This window comes from Crocuta crocuta, unplaced genomic scaffold (assembly GCF_008692635.1).
Source record: "Crocuta crocuta isolate KB4526 unplaced genomic scaffold, BGI_CrCroc_1.0 scaffold26, whole genome shotgun sequence".
NCBI classification, from domain to species: Eukaryota; Metazoa; Chordata; class Mammalia; order Carnivora; family Hyaenidae; genus Crocuta; species Crocuta crocuta.
Genome location: NW_027532249.1, coordinates 2,657,790 through 2,678,348, shown reverse-complemented (window position 1 = coordinate 2,678,348; position 20,559 = coordinate 2,657,790). Strand labels below are relative to the sequence as shown.

Here is a 20,559-nt window from a genome sequence, read left to right as displayed (position 1 = left end):
CTACAGACAATCTTTAATTAAGAAGAAATTTATTAAAGGTGAATCATCTAGTAAGGAAGAACATATCTAATGCACAAAACTATCACCTTACCTTATGGGACACTGGCCTAAATTAGGCAATCGGTCTAGAAGAGATGATAAAGAAAGAGAGAGACTCTACGGGGCAGAATACACTGGGTGCATTTATATGGTTTCCCAACAAAAGTGCTCCAAAAAATGGCTTTAACACACCATTGACACTGGAGTGCAGGAAGGGAAGTTAGCTTTAGTGCTCAATTTCCGGGTTCCAGTGTGCCAGAGGAGAGCACCCATGGGGAGCACCCAAATGCCCTGGGTGGGAGTTCATGCTTGCCAGGTGGGAGCCCATATATTATTTAACTCTCTACACCTGCTTCCCTCTCTCTCTCTCTTTCTCTTTCAAACATGCATTATAGACTTTTACCTCAAAACTCACATAGATGGCTGACATTTTTCATGAAGCGTGCCAGGGCATCTGGAACGATGATATAACCAGCCACCTGTCTTCCATCAATGCTTCAGTGAGAAAGTGCTGTGTCCCAGCGCATTTAAAATATAGGCCCCTTGAAATGTTGGCGCTGGTATGAATTAGGCCCTGTTCTCCAACACCCCTCTAGACGCTGGGGTCTGTAATACTATTAACTCTACCTTCCTTCGTCCCCAGATGGCCAAGGCTGAGGAAGCTGAATGTCTCATGGGCCTGAGGGACTATAACTCAGCCTTCACCCACCACAGAAGCATGACAACAGGGGTACACAGCTCCTGCCCTTCTGGGGGGTGGTGCTGAGATATTACAGAGGAAGTGATGGACACCTGCAACTCTTATTTACTTGAATGCCTTAATTTCCATCCCTCATATGACACTGTTCAGAAACCATCCCCATAACATATTTTAATTTCTTTTGTATACACTTTCATTTGTGCATATGTCACATCCTTTACCCTCTGTGTGCTTGTTGAGGAAATGAAGACAATTACTTTACTTGAGAGCATTTTACTGGCACACTCAAATTTTGCAGAGAGAACTGAAGAAAACTATTACCACAAAATGATGGAGATTCCTTATGACCCCATAAAACATTTTGTTACATGCAGCTGCCATCCGTGGGCCCAAAGAAAGACACCATATGAGAACCCTGTGAACAGGGCTGCCTCTGTGGCCCTCATCACCTAAGCCCGCCCGCCCAGTGGGGAGGATGGGTCATCTGGTGGGTGGACGGGACAGCGCCCCAATTCTGCAGGTAGCAGTTCTGCCGGGGATGGCTGAGACACGCATCTTACCCAGTTCCATTGCGCTATGAGACTCGGATCCCACTTACTTGTTTTGGACTGCTTTTTCTCTCGAGAATGTCCAGTTCCCCCGAGTGGGGGCCTTGCCTGTGGCCTTGCCTTGCATGTCCTATGCCTGGCCCCCAGCTTAGCGTCTGATAGAGTTAGCTTTCAGTAAATATTTGCTGTCTGCCTGTCAGATGGACTGACTGAATGGATGTGTAGATACAGTCTTGTGGGTGTGAACACTCAAAGGCCCTAACCTAGAAGGGACAGGAGAGGAGGTGTGACTTCATGCAGCTGGGCTTCCAATCAGTGAGGTTCCTTCCCTGGCAGGTGCTGGGTGAGGTGTGACCACCCTTGTCTACACTACTTTCCTCCATTGTGTGCCAACAGATGCTGGATGAGAGGAGTGACCATCCTTGTCTACACTACTTTCCTTTCTCGTGTGCCAACCAGCTCCTTTACAACTGAGCCTCCTATAGTCAATTACAGGGAAAAATGAAAGTGGCTGAGGTTTTCTGTCACAGAAAGGGAAAAGAGAGAAGCCACCCAGACTCTGGTCCTGCCCTCAAACGTACCATGTCCTTGTTAATAACCCACGGGAATAAACCACTCCTCTGTTGTGCCTGCAGGAGACCCCCAAGTCCCCAGACATCACAGTGGGGTGCTCGAAGGCCACAGGCCCGGCTGAGAGCTGGGGTGTCCCTATCCCATTCTCAGACGTCAGAGGTCAGTGAAATTTCTGAAACGCCAGTCACCATGATAACAGGCTGTGTGGTCACTGAAGCCCTAGCTTTGTTGTCAAACGTGAGTTTGAATCTGATTTCTACTGCGAAGACGAATGGACCTCTCTAACCTCATCCTCCTCATCTCTAAGATGGGAATAATACCTATTTTAATTCTTTCAGAGTTATGTAGTGAATTCAGTGGGATGTCTATGAACAGCCCAGCGTTATGGCCTGGCACTTTTGCATCAAGTGCTCAATGCAAATGCCTTCCATTCTTCATACCACGGACCGTTCTCGGCAGCAGGTGGAGATATGTCAAAGGGAAAGCATGCTTTGTTATGACAGCACTTGTATTCACATAGTGCTCTTTGCTGAAATAAAGCACCAGAACTAAAATACTCCAGTTGTTTTGGAATATAGCATTGACTAGTCACTAGTTAGTAGGAATGAACCATTTCTCCTGGAGTTTCCAGGTTCTTCTGCATATAAGATCACCAAAACCTTTTTATCCTTACAAGGGGTTCCTGTAGCCAGATGCGGATCAGAGTCGCCAGCGTGTAGTACATGACCAGCAGGACTATGGGGTTGGCATGGTGATACCATGACAGGTCTGGGTTTGCTATGATCTTCCAGGTGCTGGAACAGTCCGTTTGAATGACTGATTTGATACCAAACAACCTGTTTAAAAACAAAGAAAAATATTAGAAAGATACAATAAACGATACGTCTGTAACATAAAATAAAAACATCTTGTTTTTAGGGGCGCCTAGGTGGCTCAGTCGGTTAAGTATCCGACTTTGGCTCAAGTCATTATCTCATGGTTTGTGGGTTTGAGCCCCACATTGGGCTCTGTGCTGACAGCTCAGAGCCTGGAGCTGCTTCAGATTCTGTGTCTCCCTTTCTCTCTGCCCCTCCCCTGCTCAAACTCTGTCTCTCTCTCTCTCTCAAGAATAGACATTAAAAAAATAAAAAAAAATCTTGTTTTTAATATGCTCATGAGCTAGTCCTAGATTAATCCATCCTACCTTAGATATTTCATTACTCTTATATATACAACTACATCTTTAAATGACATATGTATGTATATTATATAATATACATATAATATAAAATATACATCCTGAAATCATATATATATACATGTCAGTATGTGTGCAAGTGTGCCAAATCTATGCCAATGGCTTTTACACTGGTTCAAAAATTTAATACTATCTAATCCAATACTATGTAATATTAATACCATTAATCTAATATTAAGTTCTTGCTCATCTGTTTAAAATTTACATGTTTAAAAAGTATTTACTTATTTTTGGGAGACTGCAAGTGGAGAAGGGGCAGAGAGATGGGGACAGAGGATCTGAGGTGGACTCTGCACTGACAGTTTGACAGCAGTGAGCCCAATGTGGGGCTTGAACTCAGGAACCACGAGATCATGACTTGAGATGAAGTCCAATGCTCAGCCGACAGAGCCATCCAGGTCCCCATAGAATTTACATTCTAACTGCCTATCAGCCCTATGAAATCCCTGCATTACTGAAATGTCAAATATGTGGTAAATGTTACTAAGTTCAGCTAAATGAGCACATATTTTGTTTTTAGCAGGATTTATTTAACATTAGCTCTTCAGCTAATGCTGATGTTATTGGGCAAATATTGAAACTGGACTCAGTTCTGTGATTCAGCCATAAAATCCAGATATTATATACTAGAGTTTCTGGAAGATACATTTCTGCCAAATTTTATTTATGGGCAATTTGATTATTTTAAAACTTTATAATTAATTATTTATTTTGAAATATAACTTTATGAGGCTTATTAAATTTTGGAATGATTTACTTTTATGGTATTTCTAATATATAACAGAATGTATCTGATTAGATAATGGGAAACTGTATAGACATAATTCATTTAGAAATTCACTTTATATGGACTTATCCTACGAGGATTTTACTAAGTGAATAAAACTTTTACATTAACTAAGTCTTGTATCTTTCTTGGGTGCCCGGGTGGCTCTGTTGGTTAAGTGTCTAATATTTTATTTCGGCTCAGATCATGATCTCATGGTTCATGAAACTGAGCCCAGCATCAAGCTCTGTGCTGATAGTGCGGAGCCTGCCTGGGATTGTCTCTCTCCCTCTCTTGCTCTCTGCCCCTCCCTCTGCTCACATGAGCTCTCTCTCTCAAAATAAATAAATAAACATTTAAAAAAACCCAAAAAGTGAGCCTCCTATCTATTGTTTGTATCTTTCATATGTGAACTCTCTTTAATTTTTATGTTACATCCTTCAGTTATAAGCTCTTCAAGGACTATATGTCCGTCATTTGTAAAACCACTTGTAAAACCTCTCAGGGCCATTACTGTTTTCTTTCACAAGGCAAGTGCCATATTAGTGAATTGCTCGATATAGATTTTAAAGAAAGCTAAATAGAAACTAAACTTTCTTCAATTTTATCAGAAAAAAATAACTAGAACTTGCTCTTATTATAGGTCTAGACAGAATTTTTACAGTTACTATTAGAAAGAAAATTTCTTGCTAACAAAATGTATGTCTGTCTTAGAGTGGTGGAAAGCTGAAAATTGCTTTTGCAGTCCTAGATTAAAACATCAATTTCTTGTATACACTGTGCAGGACTGAACACTTTTAGATGTAGAATCAAATGTTAGTTGCAAGTTGCTATTTTAATTAAGCAGTTAAGTCTCAGCTCCCAAGTCTTCCCTCTTCTTGTCCCACACCTCGCACACGTGCTGGAAATAACCTCATCGATCACCAGTTTACAAATGCCTTAGCATGAACTCATAGTAAACGTGAAAATAATCTGACGCTATAGGGCTCAATGGAAAGAGAAGGAATATAGATACAGACTCACATCTTGCCTCAATTACTGGCCATGTTACCTTGCATATGGCATTTAACTTTTCTGAGCCTCAAGTTCCTCACATGGAAAATGAGGCTAATAAGTATGTACCTTTTTTAGAAGATACTTTCTATGTTTATTTATTTATTTTGAGAGAGAGAGATCAAGTGCAAGCAGGGAAGAGGCAGAAAGAGAGAGAAAATCCTAAGCAGGCTCCATGCTGTCAGTTCAGAGTCCAATGTGTGGGGCTTGATCCCATGTACTGTGAAATCATGACTTGAGCTGAAATCAAGAGCCAGATACTCAACTGACCGAGCCACCCAGGTACCTGCAAATATGTATCTTGAAAAGATATCATGAGGATTAGAAATGATAGTATAAGACTTGAAAATACTCCTCATGACAGTTCAACTTAGAATTGTTGAAATGTGGTTTGCAAATATCCTACGTAAAACAGTTTCAGATTGCAAGCAATGTGGCCAGTCCATTTCTTTTCTAATCAGGCAGGTAGGTGTTAATTTCTTTCTTGTATAAAAATATAGATTCATATATTTCAAGGTGGAATGATATCTATTTTTTGAACAGCAGTATACAGAGCTAATATTTGGATTTGGTGATATGAATGAGAAATAAATGGAGAATTGTTTCTCGATGGTATATTCAGGTTATAACCTAAACATTCATATATACTTTCTTCTCACACTGAGAATATACCCTAAGAAACACCATTTCAAAATTCTACCCAGTTATACAACTCACCAGCTGGATCCCTATGTGATACTTGGTCATTTCTCACAGTTCAAGAAATACTCCATATAGTTCTGCAAAATTTCACTGAATAGTAACATCACAACTGCAGCAAAATCTCCCATTGGGAAATATGGAGTATGGGCAATACACCACAGCAATTAGGCTGTAGTTATTATCAAATCCTGCTAGATGCTGGGCATGAACTGGAACATCTTCCAGCCTCACAGATCAGTAAGTCTCTTGCTGAAAGTTCTTGGTTCTTCTTACTGGGAGAGACTACCTTGTCTACTGTCTCTCATGATCTGTTGATCTCTGCCAATATGAATCCCATTCATTCCCCAGACCCATCTCAAATGTTGTGTGTGGTTGACATTTTGATGTATTTTACATCTAGAGTCCTCATTTAACTGCAGATCACAATGTCTTATATCATTAGTCTTCTTTGATATGTCTGTGTCCTGCATCTTGAAATAGGTTGTAGACTCCTTAAGAGCCAATGTCATGCAGTTCTTAGGATCTTCTATAGCACCTGCAATAGTTTTCTAAACATCCCATACTCAGAATTATTATAAGGGTGACCCTAAGAGTAGTCTTACTAATACATGTTCAAGAGTAATTCAAAGTAGTGATTATAGATTTTAGATTTCATTCATGTAATCAATGCAAAAACAATACTATAAACACAAGCATTGCAAATGTATTCCAGAGACTCATGTATGAAGCTCTTAAAATTGCCATTTCTCTGATCAGTTTGATACTGACTGCTCTATCAGTGTTTCATACCCCATTTAACAGCCCAAATACGAATGTTTCCAGGGTGGCTGAGTCTGCAATTCATCAGTCAGGTGTATTCTCTTTTCCCTGCTCCTGTCCTCTCATGATTTTTCTTTCATGGGCATGACATAAGGGTTGCAGCTTCAGACAAAATATCTTCACAAAAATTCATTGAGAGGTAGAGAAAAGAAGAATCCTATTTCCAGAGCTTTTTATTTGCAGCTCCAAGTTTCTACTTAGAATCACTTCTCTGTAGTCAGAAGAACACCCCTTAGTGTTTTGGGTAGTGCAGGTCTGCTGGTGCCAAATACTCTGTTTTTCTTTCTCTCAGAATATCTTTGACTTTTATTTTTTCCACATACATCCTTCAATACAGAATTATACACTGATGTTTTATTTTTTTCTTTTTTTTCAGCAGAATTTTAAAGATGTCCTGTTGCCTTTTAATGTACATCATTTCTGGTGAGAAGTCCGTGACAATTCTTATCATTGTTCCCTTGCACCTACTGTATTTTTGTGTTGGGTTGCTTTTAATATTTTTTTCTGCCATGGGTATTAACACATTTAATTATATTGGGCCTCAGTGGGACTTTTTTGGGTTTGTTTGGATTGAGATTTATGGAACTTCTTGGACTTGTGGGTTTTATACTTCAACATTTGGGGGAAACACTTGCCCATTATTTATTAAAATATTTATTTTTCTGTCCTCATACTTTTCTAAGACTCCAATTACATATGTTAAGCCTCTTAAAAACTATCCTACAGGTCACTGTGGTTCTGTTTACAACTATCATTTTATTTCTTTCTCTCTTTATGCTTCAGTTTGAATAGCTTCTATTACCCTATATTTAATTTCATTGATCCTTTCTTCTGTGGTATCTAATATGCTCTTAAGCCCATTCAATGGGTTTATTTTATCTATGGTATTTTTTAAAACCTCTCCTAGTTCCATTTATTCTTTTTGTACATTTGTTCTTTTTTTTAAAGATTCCATTTCTGTTTTCATTATGTTCATATTCTTTAATCTTGAAAACAAGGAGTTGTTTCGAGGAACTTGTCATTTCTAGGTCATTCCTTGATTGATGATTTTTCCTTGATTCTGTATATGTCTAATAATTTTCAACTGGATCCTGGACATTGTAAGTTTTATATTATTGAGTGTCTGGATTTGGTTGTCTTCCTTTAAAGAGTGTGGAGTTTGACTTGGCAGGTAGTTAAGTTCATTGCAGATCAGCTTTACTCCAGCAGGCTTGTTCTTAAGTTTGATCACTGTGGGTCTGGAGTGGTCTTTTCTTGGGTAACTAGTTTAACAGTCAGACTTTTTTTTAAGTTTATTTATTTATTTTGAGAGAGGCAGAGGCAGAGAAAGAGGGAGAGAGAGAATCCCAAGCAGGGCCCATGCTGTCAGTGCAGAGCCCAACTCAGGGTTCAAATTCAACAACTGCCAGGTCATGATCTGAAGCTGAAGTCAGACACTTAACCGACTGAGCCACCCAGGTGCCCCAACAGTCAGACTTTTAATGGTTAAAGTCAGTAGTCCCCATTCTGATTAGCATGAACTAAAATGCTTTCCCAACCCTACCTGAGCTCCAGGAGTTACTGAGGTTAGACTTCCTCAATATTATTCCTTCCCCCAGGAGTCTTGCTTTGTCTGGTTTCATAGAGGCACACACTGTACATGCACAGCTTAGAATCCAGCTCAAGTATCTGGGTGGCCCCATGTAGATTTCTGGAGCTCTTTCTCTGTCCTGATTCCTCCTCTCCATTAGTCTACCACAAGTTTTAGCCCCCTCTAGCTTCTCTCTTTCTACAGCCCAGCAAGACCACCAGGGACTTCTGAGGTTCACTGTTCCACACAACATGCAGTAAAGGCTAACAGGTAGAAAGCTGAGGGCACCATAGAGCTCATCTTGGTTGTTTCCCTTCTGTCAAGCACCACAATCCTATGCTTCCTATTGTCAAGTGTTTCAAAACTGTTGTTTCATGTAAGTTGCCTAGTTTTCAACTTGTGGCAGGAAGCCTAGTCCAGAGTACTTTATTTAACTTTTAAACACCAGCCTCGCTAATACACATATATACTTGCATAATGGTACCTGCCTACCTATCTATCCAGAAGTAGTGTCTTCTAGTTAGAAGACTTTTACCATAGAGTTACCAATCTGCAAACACAACTGGGATAATAAATACCTACATTCCAAAAACTCATGCATAAAAATAAATGATTGTGTCCTTGGCCCAGTTTTTCTTTTTCCTTCCTTTCAGATACAACCCCAAAGTTTTCCAGGTTGTCATCAGGAGTATTAGTCATGTCATCAGAGGAACATTTTCATCGAGATTTCTTCTCCTTTTCTGTGTCTCACCCTCGACAACATACACCCCACATGAATGCACATTCTCCCATATATCCCTCCATGCCCATCTTCCTTCAACTCTTACCAAAGAACCTCAGGAAAATTTCTTCTTTTCTTTTCACTCTGCATATTATTTCTAAATCTTAAAGTGACTTACATGACAAATTATAAATACAGTAGTGCTAGTGATGAGTGTGTTTTGGGGGAAAACTAAAAGTTACATATTTTGTAATGAAAATAGGCATAAGAAAAAGTTCCACCATTTTCTAAAACCTGTTTCCCCAAATATCTATGAGGACCATTCCAGAAATACCTATCCATTGCATACAGATACATTAGTAAAATACAATAAAAAGTAATTAATAGAAAATAATTCCATGCCTGAATGCCACAGCAATGCCAAACTGCTAGAGAGGTTTAAATGCTTTCTCTCTTTAAATAGATTCCTGTATTTAACTTGTTGAAAATCTGTTTCAAACAAGTCATGAACCAGCAATGACTTGCTATATAGAGTAGAGTATATAGGAGTCCTTGTCCAAATATTGTCAGTAGTCTATCACTAATGGATTGGCCATCTCTAATGAAACTGTTCCTCACATACACCTTTAAAAAATAAACATTTAGAGCCCTTCTTCCCAAATATAATTAATGTTCTTAACACTACCAATATAACCAATGATGATAATTAAAATTTGTGTGTGTGTGTGTATGCGTGTGTGTGTGTAGTGGAGAAAGATTCTTTAAAATTGTTGAAGAAGGGGCGCCTGGGTGGCTTAGTCGGTTAAGCATCCGACTTTCACTTAGGTCATGATCTTGCGGTTCGTGGGTTCGAGCCCCGCTTCGGGCTCTGTGCTGACTGCCAACTCAGAGCCTGGAGCCTGTTTCAGAGTCTGTGTCTCCCTCTTTCTCTGACCCTCCCCTGCTCACGCTGTCTCTCAGCCTGTTTCAGAGTCGGTGTCTCCCTCTTTCTCTGACTCTCCCCTGCTCACGCTGTCTCTCTCTATCTCTCCTAGAAATAAATAAAAATATTAAAAAAAATAAAAAAAAATAAAATTGTTGAAGAAAAATTAACACATGTTTTCTGTTGTGCCTCATGTCATCAGGGTGTCTGACAGCAGTTGGAAGAGAAGCTCCCTGATCTAGCACTATAGATGGAATGCTGGCACACCAAAGCACTTCCTGCTAATTCCCAGACCCTGGAAAGAACAGACGGAACCAGGCCAGGATCTGCTGGCCTCCAGCCGCCCAATGGGATCAGCTCTCATGGTTGAAGAAGAAGGCATGGACCTGGTGACTACGAGCTGCCACACTTCCTGTTGGATGTGGTCAGCATCTCTCTTTGCAATTTTGTATTTAGTGAGGATAGGTTGGAGAGCACTAAGCTGCTCTTTAATGTCCATTTCTCAAGTTTCTAAAAATAACAAACCAAAAGACAGCCAAAAAATAGAGGCCTGATAATTTGGATTAGGCTAGGTTTCATAAATAAAACTTGAAAGCTAACCTCTATACCGAATCCAAATAGATCGGGAGCCCCACAGACTTTTGGAACTGGACGACTGAAATCTGTGTGCTTCTTATATGTTGTATAGGTCACTATTTTTAAGTAAACAGAAGACATCTTAAATTAAGATATTTTTGAATATGCTATGACTTCATTTTTCAAGATTTGGAAAAGATTTAAGATCTTATGACCTTGCAGTCAATGTTACGAATGGGTGTTTGTACCCATTCCATTATATGGTACTGCATTGGTAGAGGTATGAAGTGTGAGAATTTGCACTGGTCTTTGTAAATATCTGAGAATTTCTCCTTTAAGACAGAAAATGTTTATGTTAATCTGTCTTAGCATTTTTGTCTTCTTAATTAAAAATAATCAATTTTAGCTTTCAGATTTTGAATAAGTGGGGATTTTCCTGTTGTATATGTGACTTTGAATTATTTACTTATTGCATATTTTGGAAAGCTCTAACAAAAACCACCTGAAGCTTCTTTTCATATTCTATTTATAACTGTCATGCATTTCTTAATGTTTTATTTATTTTTGAAAGAGAGAAAGCATGCGAGGGGCAGAGGCAGAGAGGTCAGCGGTGGGGGGGGAGGGGGGGAGCACACAGAGGATCCAAAGTGGGCTCCATGCTGACAGCAGCCAGCTAGATGTGGGGTTTGAACTCATGAACCGTGAGATTATGACCTGAGCCAAAATTAAGAGTCAAAAGCTCAACCGACTGAGCCACTCAAGCACCTTACTATGATGCATTTTGTAATTGTCTACTCACCAATAAAAGTATTTAAAAGAAACACTACATACAGCCCTGAATTTTTTCTTCACACATACACACTACTCAAGGCACTAAAGCTCCATCTATTATTTAGTAAATGTGGGAATAAAACACAGACCGAAAACTGTGTACTATTTTGGTGAATGCTTGAGGGAATACAACTTTTCCTTGAGTTAGTTTTCATTCTCTTATAGTCTTACTTAAATTGAAAAGAACAATGTGTCCAGAGGGGAAAAAAGAAGACATAAAGAAATAAATTTAGGTCCATTCAACAGGTGCCCATACACAAGATAAACTCTATTTTTGAAGTATCAGAGGGAAGAAGAATCCTATAATTCATCCACAGTGCAACAATTGAACTAAACCACATACAAATAAAATGATTTTCAATTTAAAAAACTGGGTGTAAAGACAGAATTTATAAAACACATATAGATACCCTTTTCTTAGATAAAACAAATATTAGTGCTCTGCCACATTTGCTTCTCTCACATTTAAGCAAAAAGAAATAATAAAAAAAGGTTAGTTGCATTCCTAAAGCCTTTCCTATCATTATTTCACCCCCCACACCTTCTCCATCAAACACTATCTAGACATTAGTGTGCCTCATTTCCATAAGCATTTGCTCACTTTTACTACATATGTCTACATCTATAAATAATACATATTATTTGTATGAGTTTTACTTTACATATTATTTGTATGAGTTTTACAAATGGTCATATTTGTATATACTCTTAGGCACATATATAACAGAGTTCTTTTTTAAAAATGTTTATTTTTGAGAGAGAGAGGGAACACAAATGGTGGGGAGGGGCAGAGAGAGAAGGAAACACAGACTCGGAAGCAGGCTCCAGGCTCTGAGCTGTCAGCACAGAGCCTGATGCGGGGCTCAAACTCACTAGCTGTGAGATCATGACCTGAGCTGAAGTCCTATGCTTAACCAACTGAGTCACCCAGGTGCCCCTATAATAGAGTTCATTTTAATTTCCTGGTAGTATTTCTTGGTATAACTAAGCTGCGTACTCTAGAAATCCATAAATGGAATATTTTACAGGAGTAGAAAGATAAAAGTTTCATTAATTTGTGGGAAAAATGTACTAAAAACAAAGGCAATGTTAAGGTGACAGAAAGGTCTCAAGACCTAAATTTTTTCAGACCTTTGCTTCTTATATGCAGCTTTTTCTTTGGCACATTTTCTTTCTTTTTTTTTTTTTAATGTTTTTATTTATTTCTGAAAGAGAGAGAGACAGTATGAGCAGGGGAGGGTTAGAGAGAGAGGAAGACACAGAATCCGAAGCAGGCTCCAGGCTCTGAGCTAGCTGTCAGCACAGACCCCAACACAGGGCTCAAATCCACGAACCATGAGATCATGACCTGAGCCGAAGTTGGATGCTTAACTGACTGAGCCACCCAGGCGCCCCTCTTTGGCACATTTTTCAAAGCTTCTTTAGAATTTATGTGTTCGAAATTCTTGTATATGTGCATACATGCATATTTAAGGATGTTTATTGGTCCTGGACAGCAGTAGGACAAAGCTATTAAATTTGTAAATGACCATGCAGGGTATATCCAAATAAGTCATGGCATATCCATGTATATTATGGAATATCCATATATATTATGGAATACTTTGTAGCCATTAAAATAATAAAGAATATTGGGGCACCTGGGTGGTCCAGTCAGTTAAGTGACCGACTCTTGGCTTTGGCTCAGGTCATGATCTCAAGGTTTATGAGTTTGAGTGCTGCGTTGGGCTCTGTGCTATGGAGGCTACTTTGGATTTTCTCTCTCCCCTTCTCTCTGCCCCTTCCCTGCTTTCTCTCTCTCTCTCTCTCACAATAATTAAAAACTTAAAATAATTAATAATAATAAAACATCTCTATCCATATTTGACATAGAAAATTTTGCAAGGGATATTTTAAAATAAGTTTTAAATTTTAGAATGATTTGATATTTACAGAAAAGCTACAAAGATTTCACAGAGGTTTCCACACACCCAGTTCCTTCTACTGTTAACATCTTAAATTAGTATAGTATCGTTGTCACCCCTAACAAACTAACATTAGCACTTTTTTTTTTTAAACTAAAGTTTATGCCTTATTCAGGTTTCCTTAGTTTTTACCTAATGTCCTTTTTCTGTTCTGGAATCCCATCCGGAGTAGAGCATCATGGTTGGTCATCATGCCTCCTTAAGCTCCTTTAGATTGTGACATCTTCTCAGACTTTTCTTGTTCTTGATGACCTTGACGGTTTTTGGGTCCTGATCAAGTATTCTGTAAAATGTCCCTTAATTTTGGTTTGTTTGCTATGGTCAGCAAGAGTTATGGATTTGGAGCAAGGAAGACCACAGAGGTAAAGTGCTGTTCTCATCACATCATATCAAGGATACATTCCACTAATGGGAATTATTGATGATGGTAACTCTGACCACCCAGCTAAGGAAGGCCTTGCTAGGTTTTTCTACTGTAAAGTTGCTCTTTTCCTTCTTTCCTTATTTTAAACTTTGGAAAGAAGTTCTTATGTTCATCCCACACTCAAGGGGTGGAAGGTTATGCCCTACCTTTTTGAGGGGTCAGCATTAACACGAACTATTCGGAATTCTTTCATATGGGAAGACCTGTCTCTTCTCCTCTATTTATTGATTGAGTCGTTTACTTAGATCCATATGAACTCATGCATATGTACTTCATATGTATTTCTAGCCATATCCACGGATACAATTTTAACCCAAGACTGCTTTATTTATTTTGTTACTCAAATGGTTTCAGCTTTGACCCCTGGGAGCTCTTTCAGTTTGCTCTTGTGCTCCTTTGACAAGGACCATTACTTTGTTATTTTCTAGCACTACAAGACACTCCAGACTCAAAGTCCCTGACCAAACCCTAGAGTCAGCCGTTTCTCCAAGGATCACTGGTTCCTTTTGCTGAAGAATAGTATTAGAAAGCAAGCCCTGGGCACTCAATGTGTTCATTTCTACTGGGGCGTCACTGCTTGTATGCCCTATCAGCTGACAGAGCCAGGAAGTACTTGTGTGCATCCTAACCCACGCATATACATATCTCTGGACATATTTGTGTACGTAACCATCTGTATCTATGCTAAGGTTCACACGAGTTCATACTGATGTCTCCAACTCTACTCTGCTATCAAATGGTTCTAGCCTTATGCCCTTGCTTATCTGTGAACTTCTTATCTGTGACAAACCTGGCCTCCAATCTGCCTTGTATTTACGTATTTAATACCAGTATACATTACAGGAGCCTTAGAATTTTAACACGTAGCTCCATGGTAAACAACTTTATCCACTGGAGTACAGTGCTTATGCACAGTTCCGTTTGTCTCTAGCCTCATGATCTCTACTCAGATCCAAAGTTACTTAAGTAGGCACCTTTCTCCTTATCCCGTTAAGTGAGATTATGTCATACATTTGTAACAGATTATTTTGCCACAGTCTGCATTCCACGGTGGGATCTTCCAATCTCTTAGCCGATTATTTTTAAAATTGCATACATTAAGGTTCACTATGCTATGAAGTCCATTGGATTTTGACAAATGTTTGGTGTCATGTACCCACCGCTATAGTATCGTACAGAATAATTTCACCACCTTAAAATGTTTCCTATGCTTCACCTATTCAGCCTTCTACCATCTCTCCCCCCAAACTTCTGGAAACCACTGATATCGTTACCATCTTTACAGTTTTGCCTTTTCTAAAGTGAAATCATGTAGTATGTAGCCTTTTTGGACTGGCTCTTTCACTTAGCAATATGCACCATTCCTTCTAGCCTTACCCTGGCCTTACATGTGTTCTTCTGTGTGTATGAATATACTAGGAAAATATTTAGAAAGACACTTATTATTGAACTCTACTGTCTCTTGTAGAAAGGAACTGAATTACAGATACCAATGAGGTAGAGGGATCAGAATATATATAATAATCAAAATATATAATAGGGGTAAAATTTATATTCTTATATATATTATATTCTTACTGATTTAGCCTTTTTCCAATGAACATGCATTACCACCATAATTTTAAAGTTTATTTAAAAAATATTCCATTCTCTACCACCTTTGTTTTCCTTCTTTGTTCACGTCCTTGTGTATTTCTTAGATTTTTTCATTACTATAATTGATAGAAAGATTTTTTATTAAAAGCATTTATAATATATACAGAATAGACCTAGAACTTCTTTTATTATGTATTTTGCCTATGTTTTGATGTTTAAAGTAACTTATATTAACCGAGCTTTTTTTGCTTAAACCAGCATTTGCCTCCTTTTCTTTCTCTCTGCTATTTCTTTGTTTTTCTTTTGTATCACTCCCACCACTGAACTCTAACAGCCATTACACATTAGCAGGCAACACACAAGGGTTACAAAGGAGGTTTTCAAAAGAATTACTCTGAGAACTGCCCAAAATGATTGCATCACTCATTCTGAGAAAAAGAGCTCAAAAGCTGGCCTCATCTTCCAACAATTTCAGCTACAAGTTTTGCAGCAGTTACAGATAAAGACAGCTATAACCTTGGACAAGACCACTGTCATGTACCTCTCTCTTCTCTTTGCTTCATAAAAATGAGGGGTGCCTGAGTGGCTCAGTCAGTTAAGTGTCCAACTTCAGCTCAGGTTATGATTTTGTGATTCATGAGTTCAAGCCCTGCATGGGGCTCTGTGCTGACAGCTCAGAGTTGGAGCCTCTTCAGATCTTGTCTCCTCTATCTATGCTTCCCCACCCAACCACAATCATGCACATGCTCTCTCTCTCAAAAAATAAATAAGCATTAAAAAATTTAAAAAAAAACAACAACCAAAACCACCTTCAGCTCAGGGAGCTAAAATTTTGAGGGGCTTCTTGATGTGCATGAAACAAATAAATCCTTTAACTTCTACTTGAGTACTGTAACTATCTTTTTCTTTTTTTCAAAAGGAAAAAAAGTTTCTGTTAAAAAAATTCTACGCAAAAGAATAAAGAACTAAGCAATTAAAATCTCAGGGCAAGTTATTATACAAGCAGATTTTATAGGCAAAAGGCAGAATGCAGGCATAAAATAATTGCCTTATTCCATGGCAAGCTTAACAAAAATAAATCAATGAAAAGTCTAAATAGCACAATGGCATTTAATTAAACTAGAACTAATCTTGTAGATAGTCAAATGTCACTGAACCTCAAACTTTAATAGTTGGAGACAGGATGTTGAAGTACTACTTAATATAAACTTTCCCCACTTTCTGAAAAGTGTGTTAATAATGGAAATTTTTCCCAGGCTTTTACAAGTTGAAGTTGTTGGAGTTTGAATACCCACTGACTAAACTGGGTGTTGGACAATAAATTCATCAAAATGAGAAACTGAGCTGCTGCCCCACTGGGATCTCTATTTTAATAAAATGGATGGTACTTTTGGTGCATTGTGACTTCTCTCTTCTATTAAAAGAGCCAAGATTAATCATTTTCTTTATATACACACATATATACATATATGTATGTATAAAGTTTATTGTCAAGTTAGCTAACATACAGTGTATAGAGTGTGCTTTTAGCTTTGGAGGTGGATTCCTGTGATTCATTGCTTACACACAACACCCAGTGCTCATCCCAACAAGCGCCCTCCTCAATGCCCATCACTTCCCTCTCCCCTCCCTCGGCACTTTGTAAATGACCCTGGAAGAGCTATAAACATACAGAGTGGTAAAACATACAGAGAGAATGGGTTCTAGGGAGACTGTGAAGTTACTGCAGTCAGTGTGAGATGTTGATATCCAGAAAGGACCCTGGATTTCATGTGGTGAACTGTAATCTCTGTTTCTTCTCACCACCAAACACACCAGTATTACCAGCAGGCAGGTGACAATATGCATCCATTCGTTCAGAGAAATTCCAGTGTCTACGGTCCAAGCAACCACAAAAGTATCAGAGCCTTGTAATACATTCCCATCCTTTAATATCTAAGGCTGAACATCCTGTTACATCTTCTATCAGTGCCAAAGTGCTGTGTCTTCAGGGTTGCTCCTTGATGCTTTAATGAGTTCAATGCATGTGAAATAAACAACACAGAGGCAGGAGTTCACAGGCAAACTCATCTTTCATGGACAGTAATGTACATTCATTTTTTTATGTGGCCATCAGTGCTTCATGGTTCCGTCCTGGTGTTTCCTATCTGCTTTCCCAAATGAATCCAAGCAGGAGCCTCGTCTCTGCTCCCAGCAGCTCCAGCTAACCTCCATCTTTCAGGTGTTGTTCAGATCTTTCCCTCTCATGAACCATCTTGACTCCTGAATCAAGCTGTTCACCTTCCCTCCAAAGCTGTGTCCACACTGGTCTCTCTTCTCTCAAATTTGTACACCTTATTTACCTCAACTGTTGAGGGCTCCCTTGCATTTTTAGGGCCATACATGATTTGTACCCAAAGTTGCTTTACATGCCTTATCTAATTTGATGGGTACACATTTCATACTCACATGAGTCTAGAACTCATCTCAGTGACCTCTGAAACTCTCCTAAGAACAAAGTTTAAAATTTATGCCTCTTTGCATCATACAGAGCATGTAACTCAGCCCTTCTCTGGGTGAGATGTTCTTCAGTGGCCTGGAGACACTGGTGAAATGTTAGGTCCCAGCTCCAGGCATTCTGCATCACCATGACTGAGTAAGCCTAGGGGAAAGTACTTTTTAAACCTGTCCTTTAAGGGGCGCCTGAGTGGCTCAGTTGGTTAAGCATATGACTTCAGCTCAGGTCATGATCTCACAATTCATGAGTTCGAGTCCTGCATTGGGCTCTGTGCTGACAGCTAGCTCAGAGCCTGGATCCTGTTTCAGATTCTGTATCTCCTTCTCTCTCTGACCCTCCCCTGCTCAGACTGTCTCTCTCTCTCTCTCAGAAATAGAAAAAAACATTAAAGCAATTTTTTAAACTTGTCCTTTAGTCCCCAATCTGAGAAATTCTTATGCCACCAAAGTTTGAAATGAGCTCTGATCAGCTCAACGCCAGTCAAAAACAATGATGAAAGTTACTGATGAAATGAAGTTGGAAACATTCTCACCAGACCAAGAACATTTCTAATTCCTAATTTCTCATTAGCATTGACAGGAAGGGAGAATGACTGTGAAGGAAAGGTCTCCTATAGGGAGACCAGGCACTGAGAGAAGCCATGTAGGTGTTTTATTGAGGATCTTGTAGATCTACTATCTATGCCCCACAAGGTGGGCGCGATTATTGTACTAACTTTCCAGACCAAGATACTCACACACAAAGAGAGTGATTTACCAAGTGCACGTGGCTCCTGGCAAGTGGCTAAACAATATCTGAATACAGACCAAATTGGCCCTCGAAGAGGGGTGAGGAATTTTGTCTTCTTAGGTAAGAACAGAAATGGTAGGTGCTTATTAATAATATTTGTTGAATGAGCAAAAGTAGGAAGGAAGGACATGGGGAATTCTAACAAACAGCTCTGTAATCTTAAATAATCCATTCAACATGGGATAAATGGTGGACTAGCCCATCCACAGTAATGTGGTGTGATGTGGGTCTCTTTATGGTTTCTTATATACCAGAAGAACTCGTGAGGATGCCAATTTCCAGGCCCCAGCTCTGAAAATTCTCGATTTTCAGTCACGTGGGACTCAGGGATAAGCATATCTTGGGGATCAGCACTTTAGGTAATCCATAAGTACACCCTTGAAAGGCCCTGAGGGGTGGCTTCCCAGGCTGTAGGGCCTGATGTTTCCTCCTGGGGTCCATCTCCCCACCTTCCATTGCCTGCTCCGATGAGCCCACTTCATAACCCTGCAGGATCGAAGGGATGGGAGAGGCATTTCTTTAGAATTAGCTTGCTGGTAGCTGTGGTCAGACTTGGCTCCAAGAGAAAGTTCAGCCCGGAGTGGGCAACTGTGTCTGCGTGGCTGGGATGTGGCCACACCTGAGGGATGCAGTGATCATGGCAGTGGCACTTAATGAACAGCTGAGGGCTTGGAGAATGCTGGTCAATGGTAACAAGCCACCATACTGTTGAGGGGTACAAGGATGAAACAAAGACTCTGGGTTCACTTTTTTCTACTTTCTCTTCTCTTCTGGTACTTGGAACACACTGCTGCATCTGTGGACTCTTTCCTCTTGGAGTCATCTGGGGACCTTTCAAAGCACCGCTAACTGGCCCTGTCCTGCACCACCTGGAATCTCTTCAGGTGGAGCTAAAGGTGGCAGAACATTTACAGAACTCAGAGCTATCAGAGCTGAGAATGACCTACCCATGACTTTGTTAACTACAAGGATGAGCAGTCCTACAGTACAAACTATACAAACAGAGCAGTTGTAAAGACCTCACCTCACAGAGCCTTCAAGGGCCAGTCTCCCTCTCTCAGCCTACTGCTACCCTTGGGCTTAGACCAAGATCGTCAAGTTTCTATGTCTTTGGAGAGAGACCTCCTTCTTATTCCTCAGCTCCAGCTCAAATATGCTTTCCCTCCTCAGTTTGGAACCTCAACACTCTGCTTACAAAAATATATCTGCAAGTCCTTTGTTTGCAGAACTCATTAGTTTACTCTTTCCCCAAATCAAAGGTTGCCCTTGTATACACATCCTTGGCACTGGCTAACATTCTTACTGAATGCTTGTTTTTTTTTTAAGTTTATTTAATTTTGAGAGAGAGAGAGACAGAGAGAGTGGAGAAGGGGCAGAGAGAGAGAGAGAGAGAGAGAGAGAGAGGGAGACAGAAGATCCGAAGTGGGCTCTGTGCTCACCACAGAGAGCCCATGCGGGACTTGACCTCATGAACTGTGAGATTGCGACCTGAGCCGAAGTCTGAAGCTTAACTGATTGAGCCACCCAGGCAGCCCCTGACTGCTTGTTTTAACTGCCTTTTTACAGAGCCGATTATCTTTTTGTACAGTAGGAAAATGGGGTAGGGCAGCATTTGGAGTATGGGCTTCAGTTAGATTTGACTTCAAACTCTTCCTCTGCCATTCCTATCATGTGATTTGGGATGAATCACTTAGCTTAGCTACACCTCACTTTTCTTTTCTTTAAGATGGGGGATACTAGCACCTACATTACAAAGTTGTTTGGAGGGATTCAATGCATTGGTTAGAACTTGAACATAGTAAGTGTTCAATAAACCTAACATTGTAATTATGAACCAAGCCCTACTGTGTATACTGGGTGCCTGCTTTCCCTTTTGTTTGTCTTCATGGAGTCCCAGAGCTCTCCTACCAGGCCCATTATATCCACAACCTGTATTAACACCTCATCGAATCCATGAGGTGGGTATTATCCAACCAATTACAGGAAGGAGAAGCAAAACAGAGAGTGAGCCAGGGCATGTGAGAACCCAGGCCAGTCTGAATGCTTAAGTCCCTCCCCTCAGGCAGCCAACCTGATGAGAAAAGGGAGAGTCCCTGGACTGGTTGCACCAGAAAGACCTCACCTCTTGCTTAAGCAAGAAGCACCCAGTCTCCTTTCGTCACACCATCTCCATCTCTTTGCTTTTACAAGCACATCGTCATAGGCTGTCCTAGCCTGAAGGATATACAAACG

General features: G+C 39.9%; 1 protein-coding gene across 1 annotated transcript in view; it reads right to left on the bottom strand.

Moving 5' to 3' along the window:
• The window catches only part of PIEZO2 (piezo type mechanosensitive ion channel component 2), a 446,101-nt gene that overhangs the window by 125,450 nt on the left and 300,092 nt on the right, over window positions 1-20,559 (bottom strand). Inside the window, exon 8 of the mRNA XM_077778264.1 lies at window positions 2,534-2,696. Within this exon, the coding sequence (XP_077634390.1) occupies window positions 2,534-2,696 (163 nt within the window). The remainder of the gene's footprint in view (window positions 1-2,533; window positions 2,697-20,559) is intronic.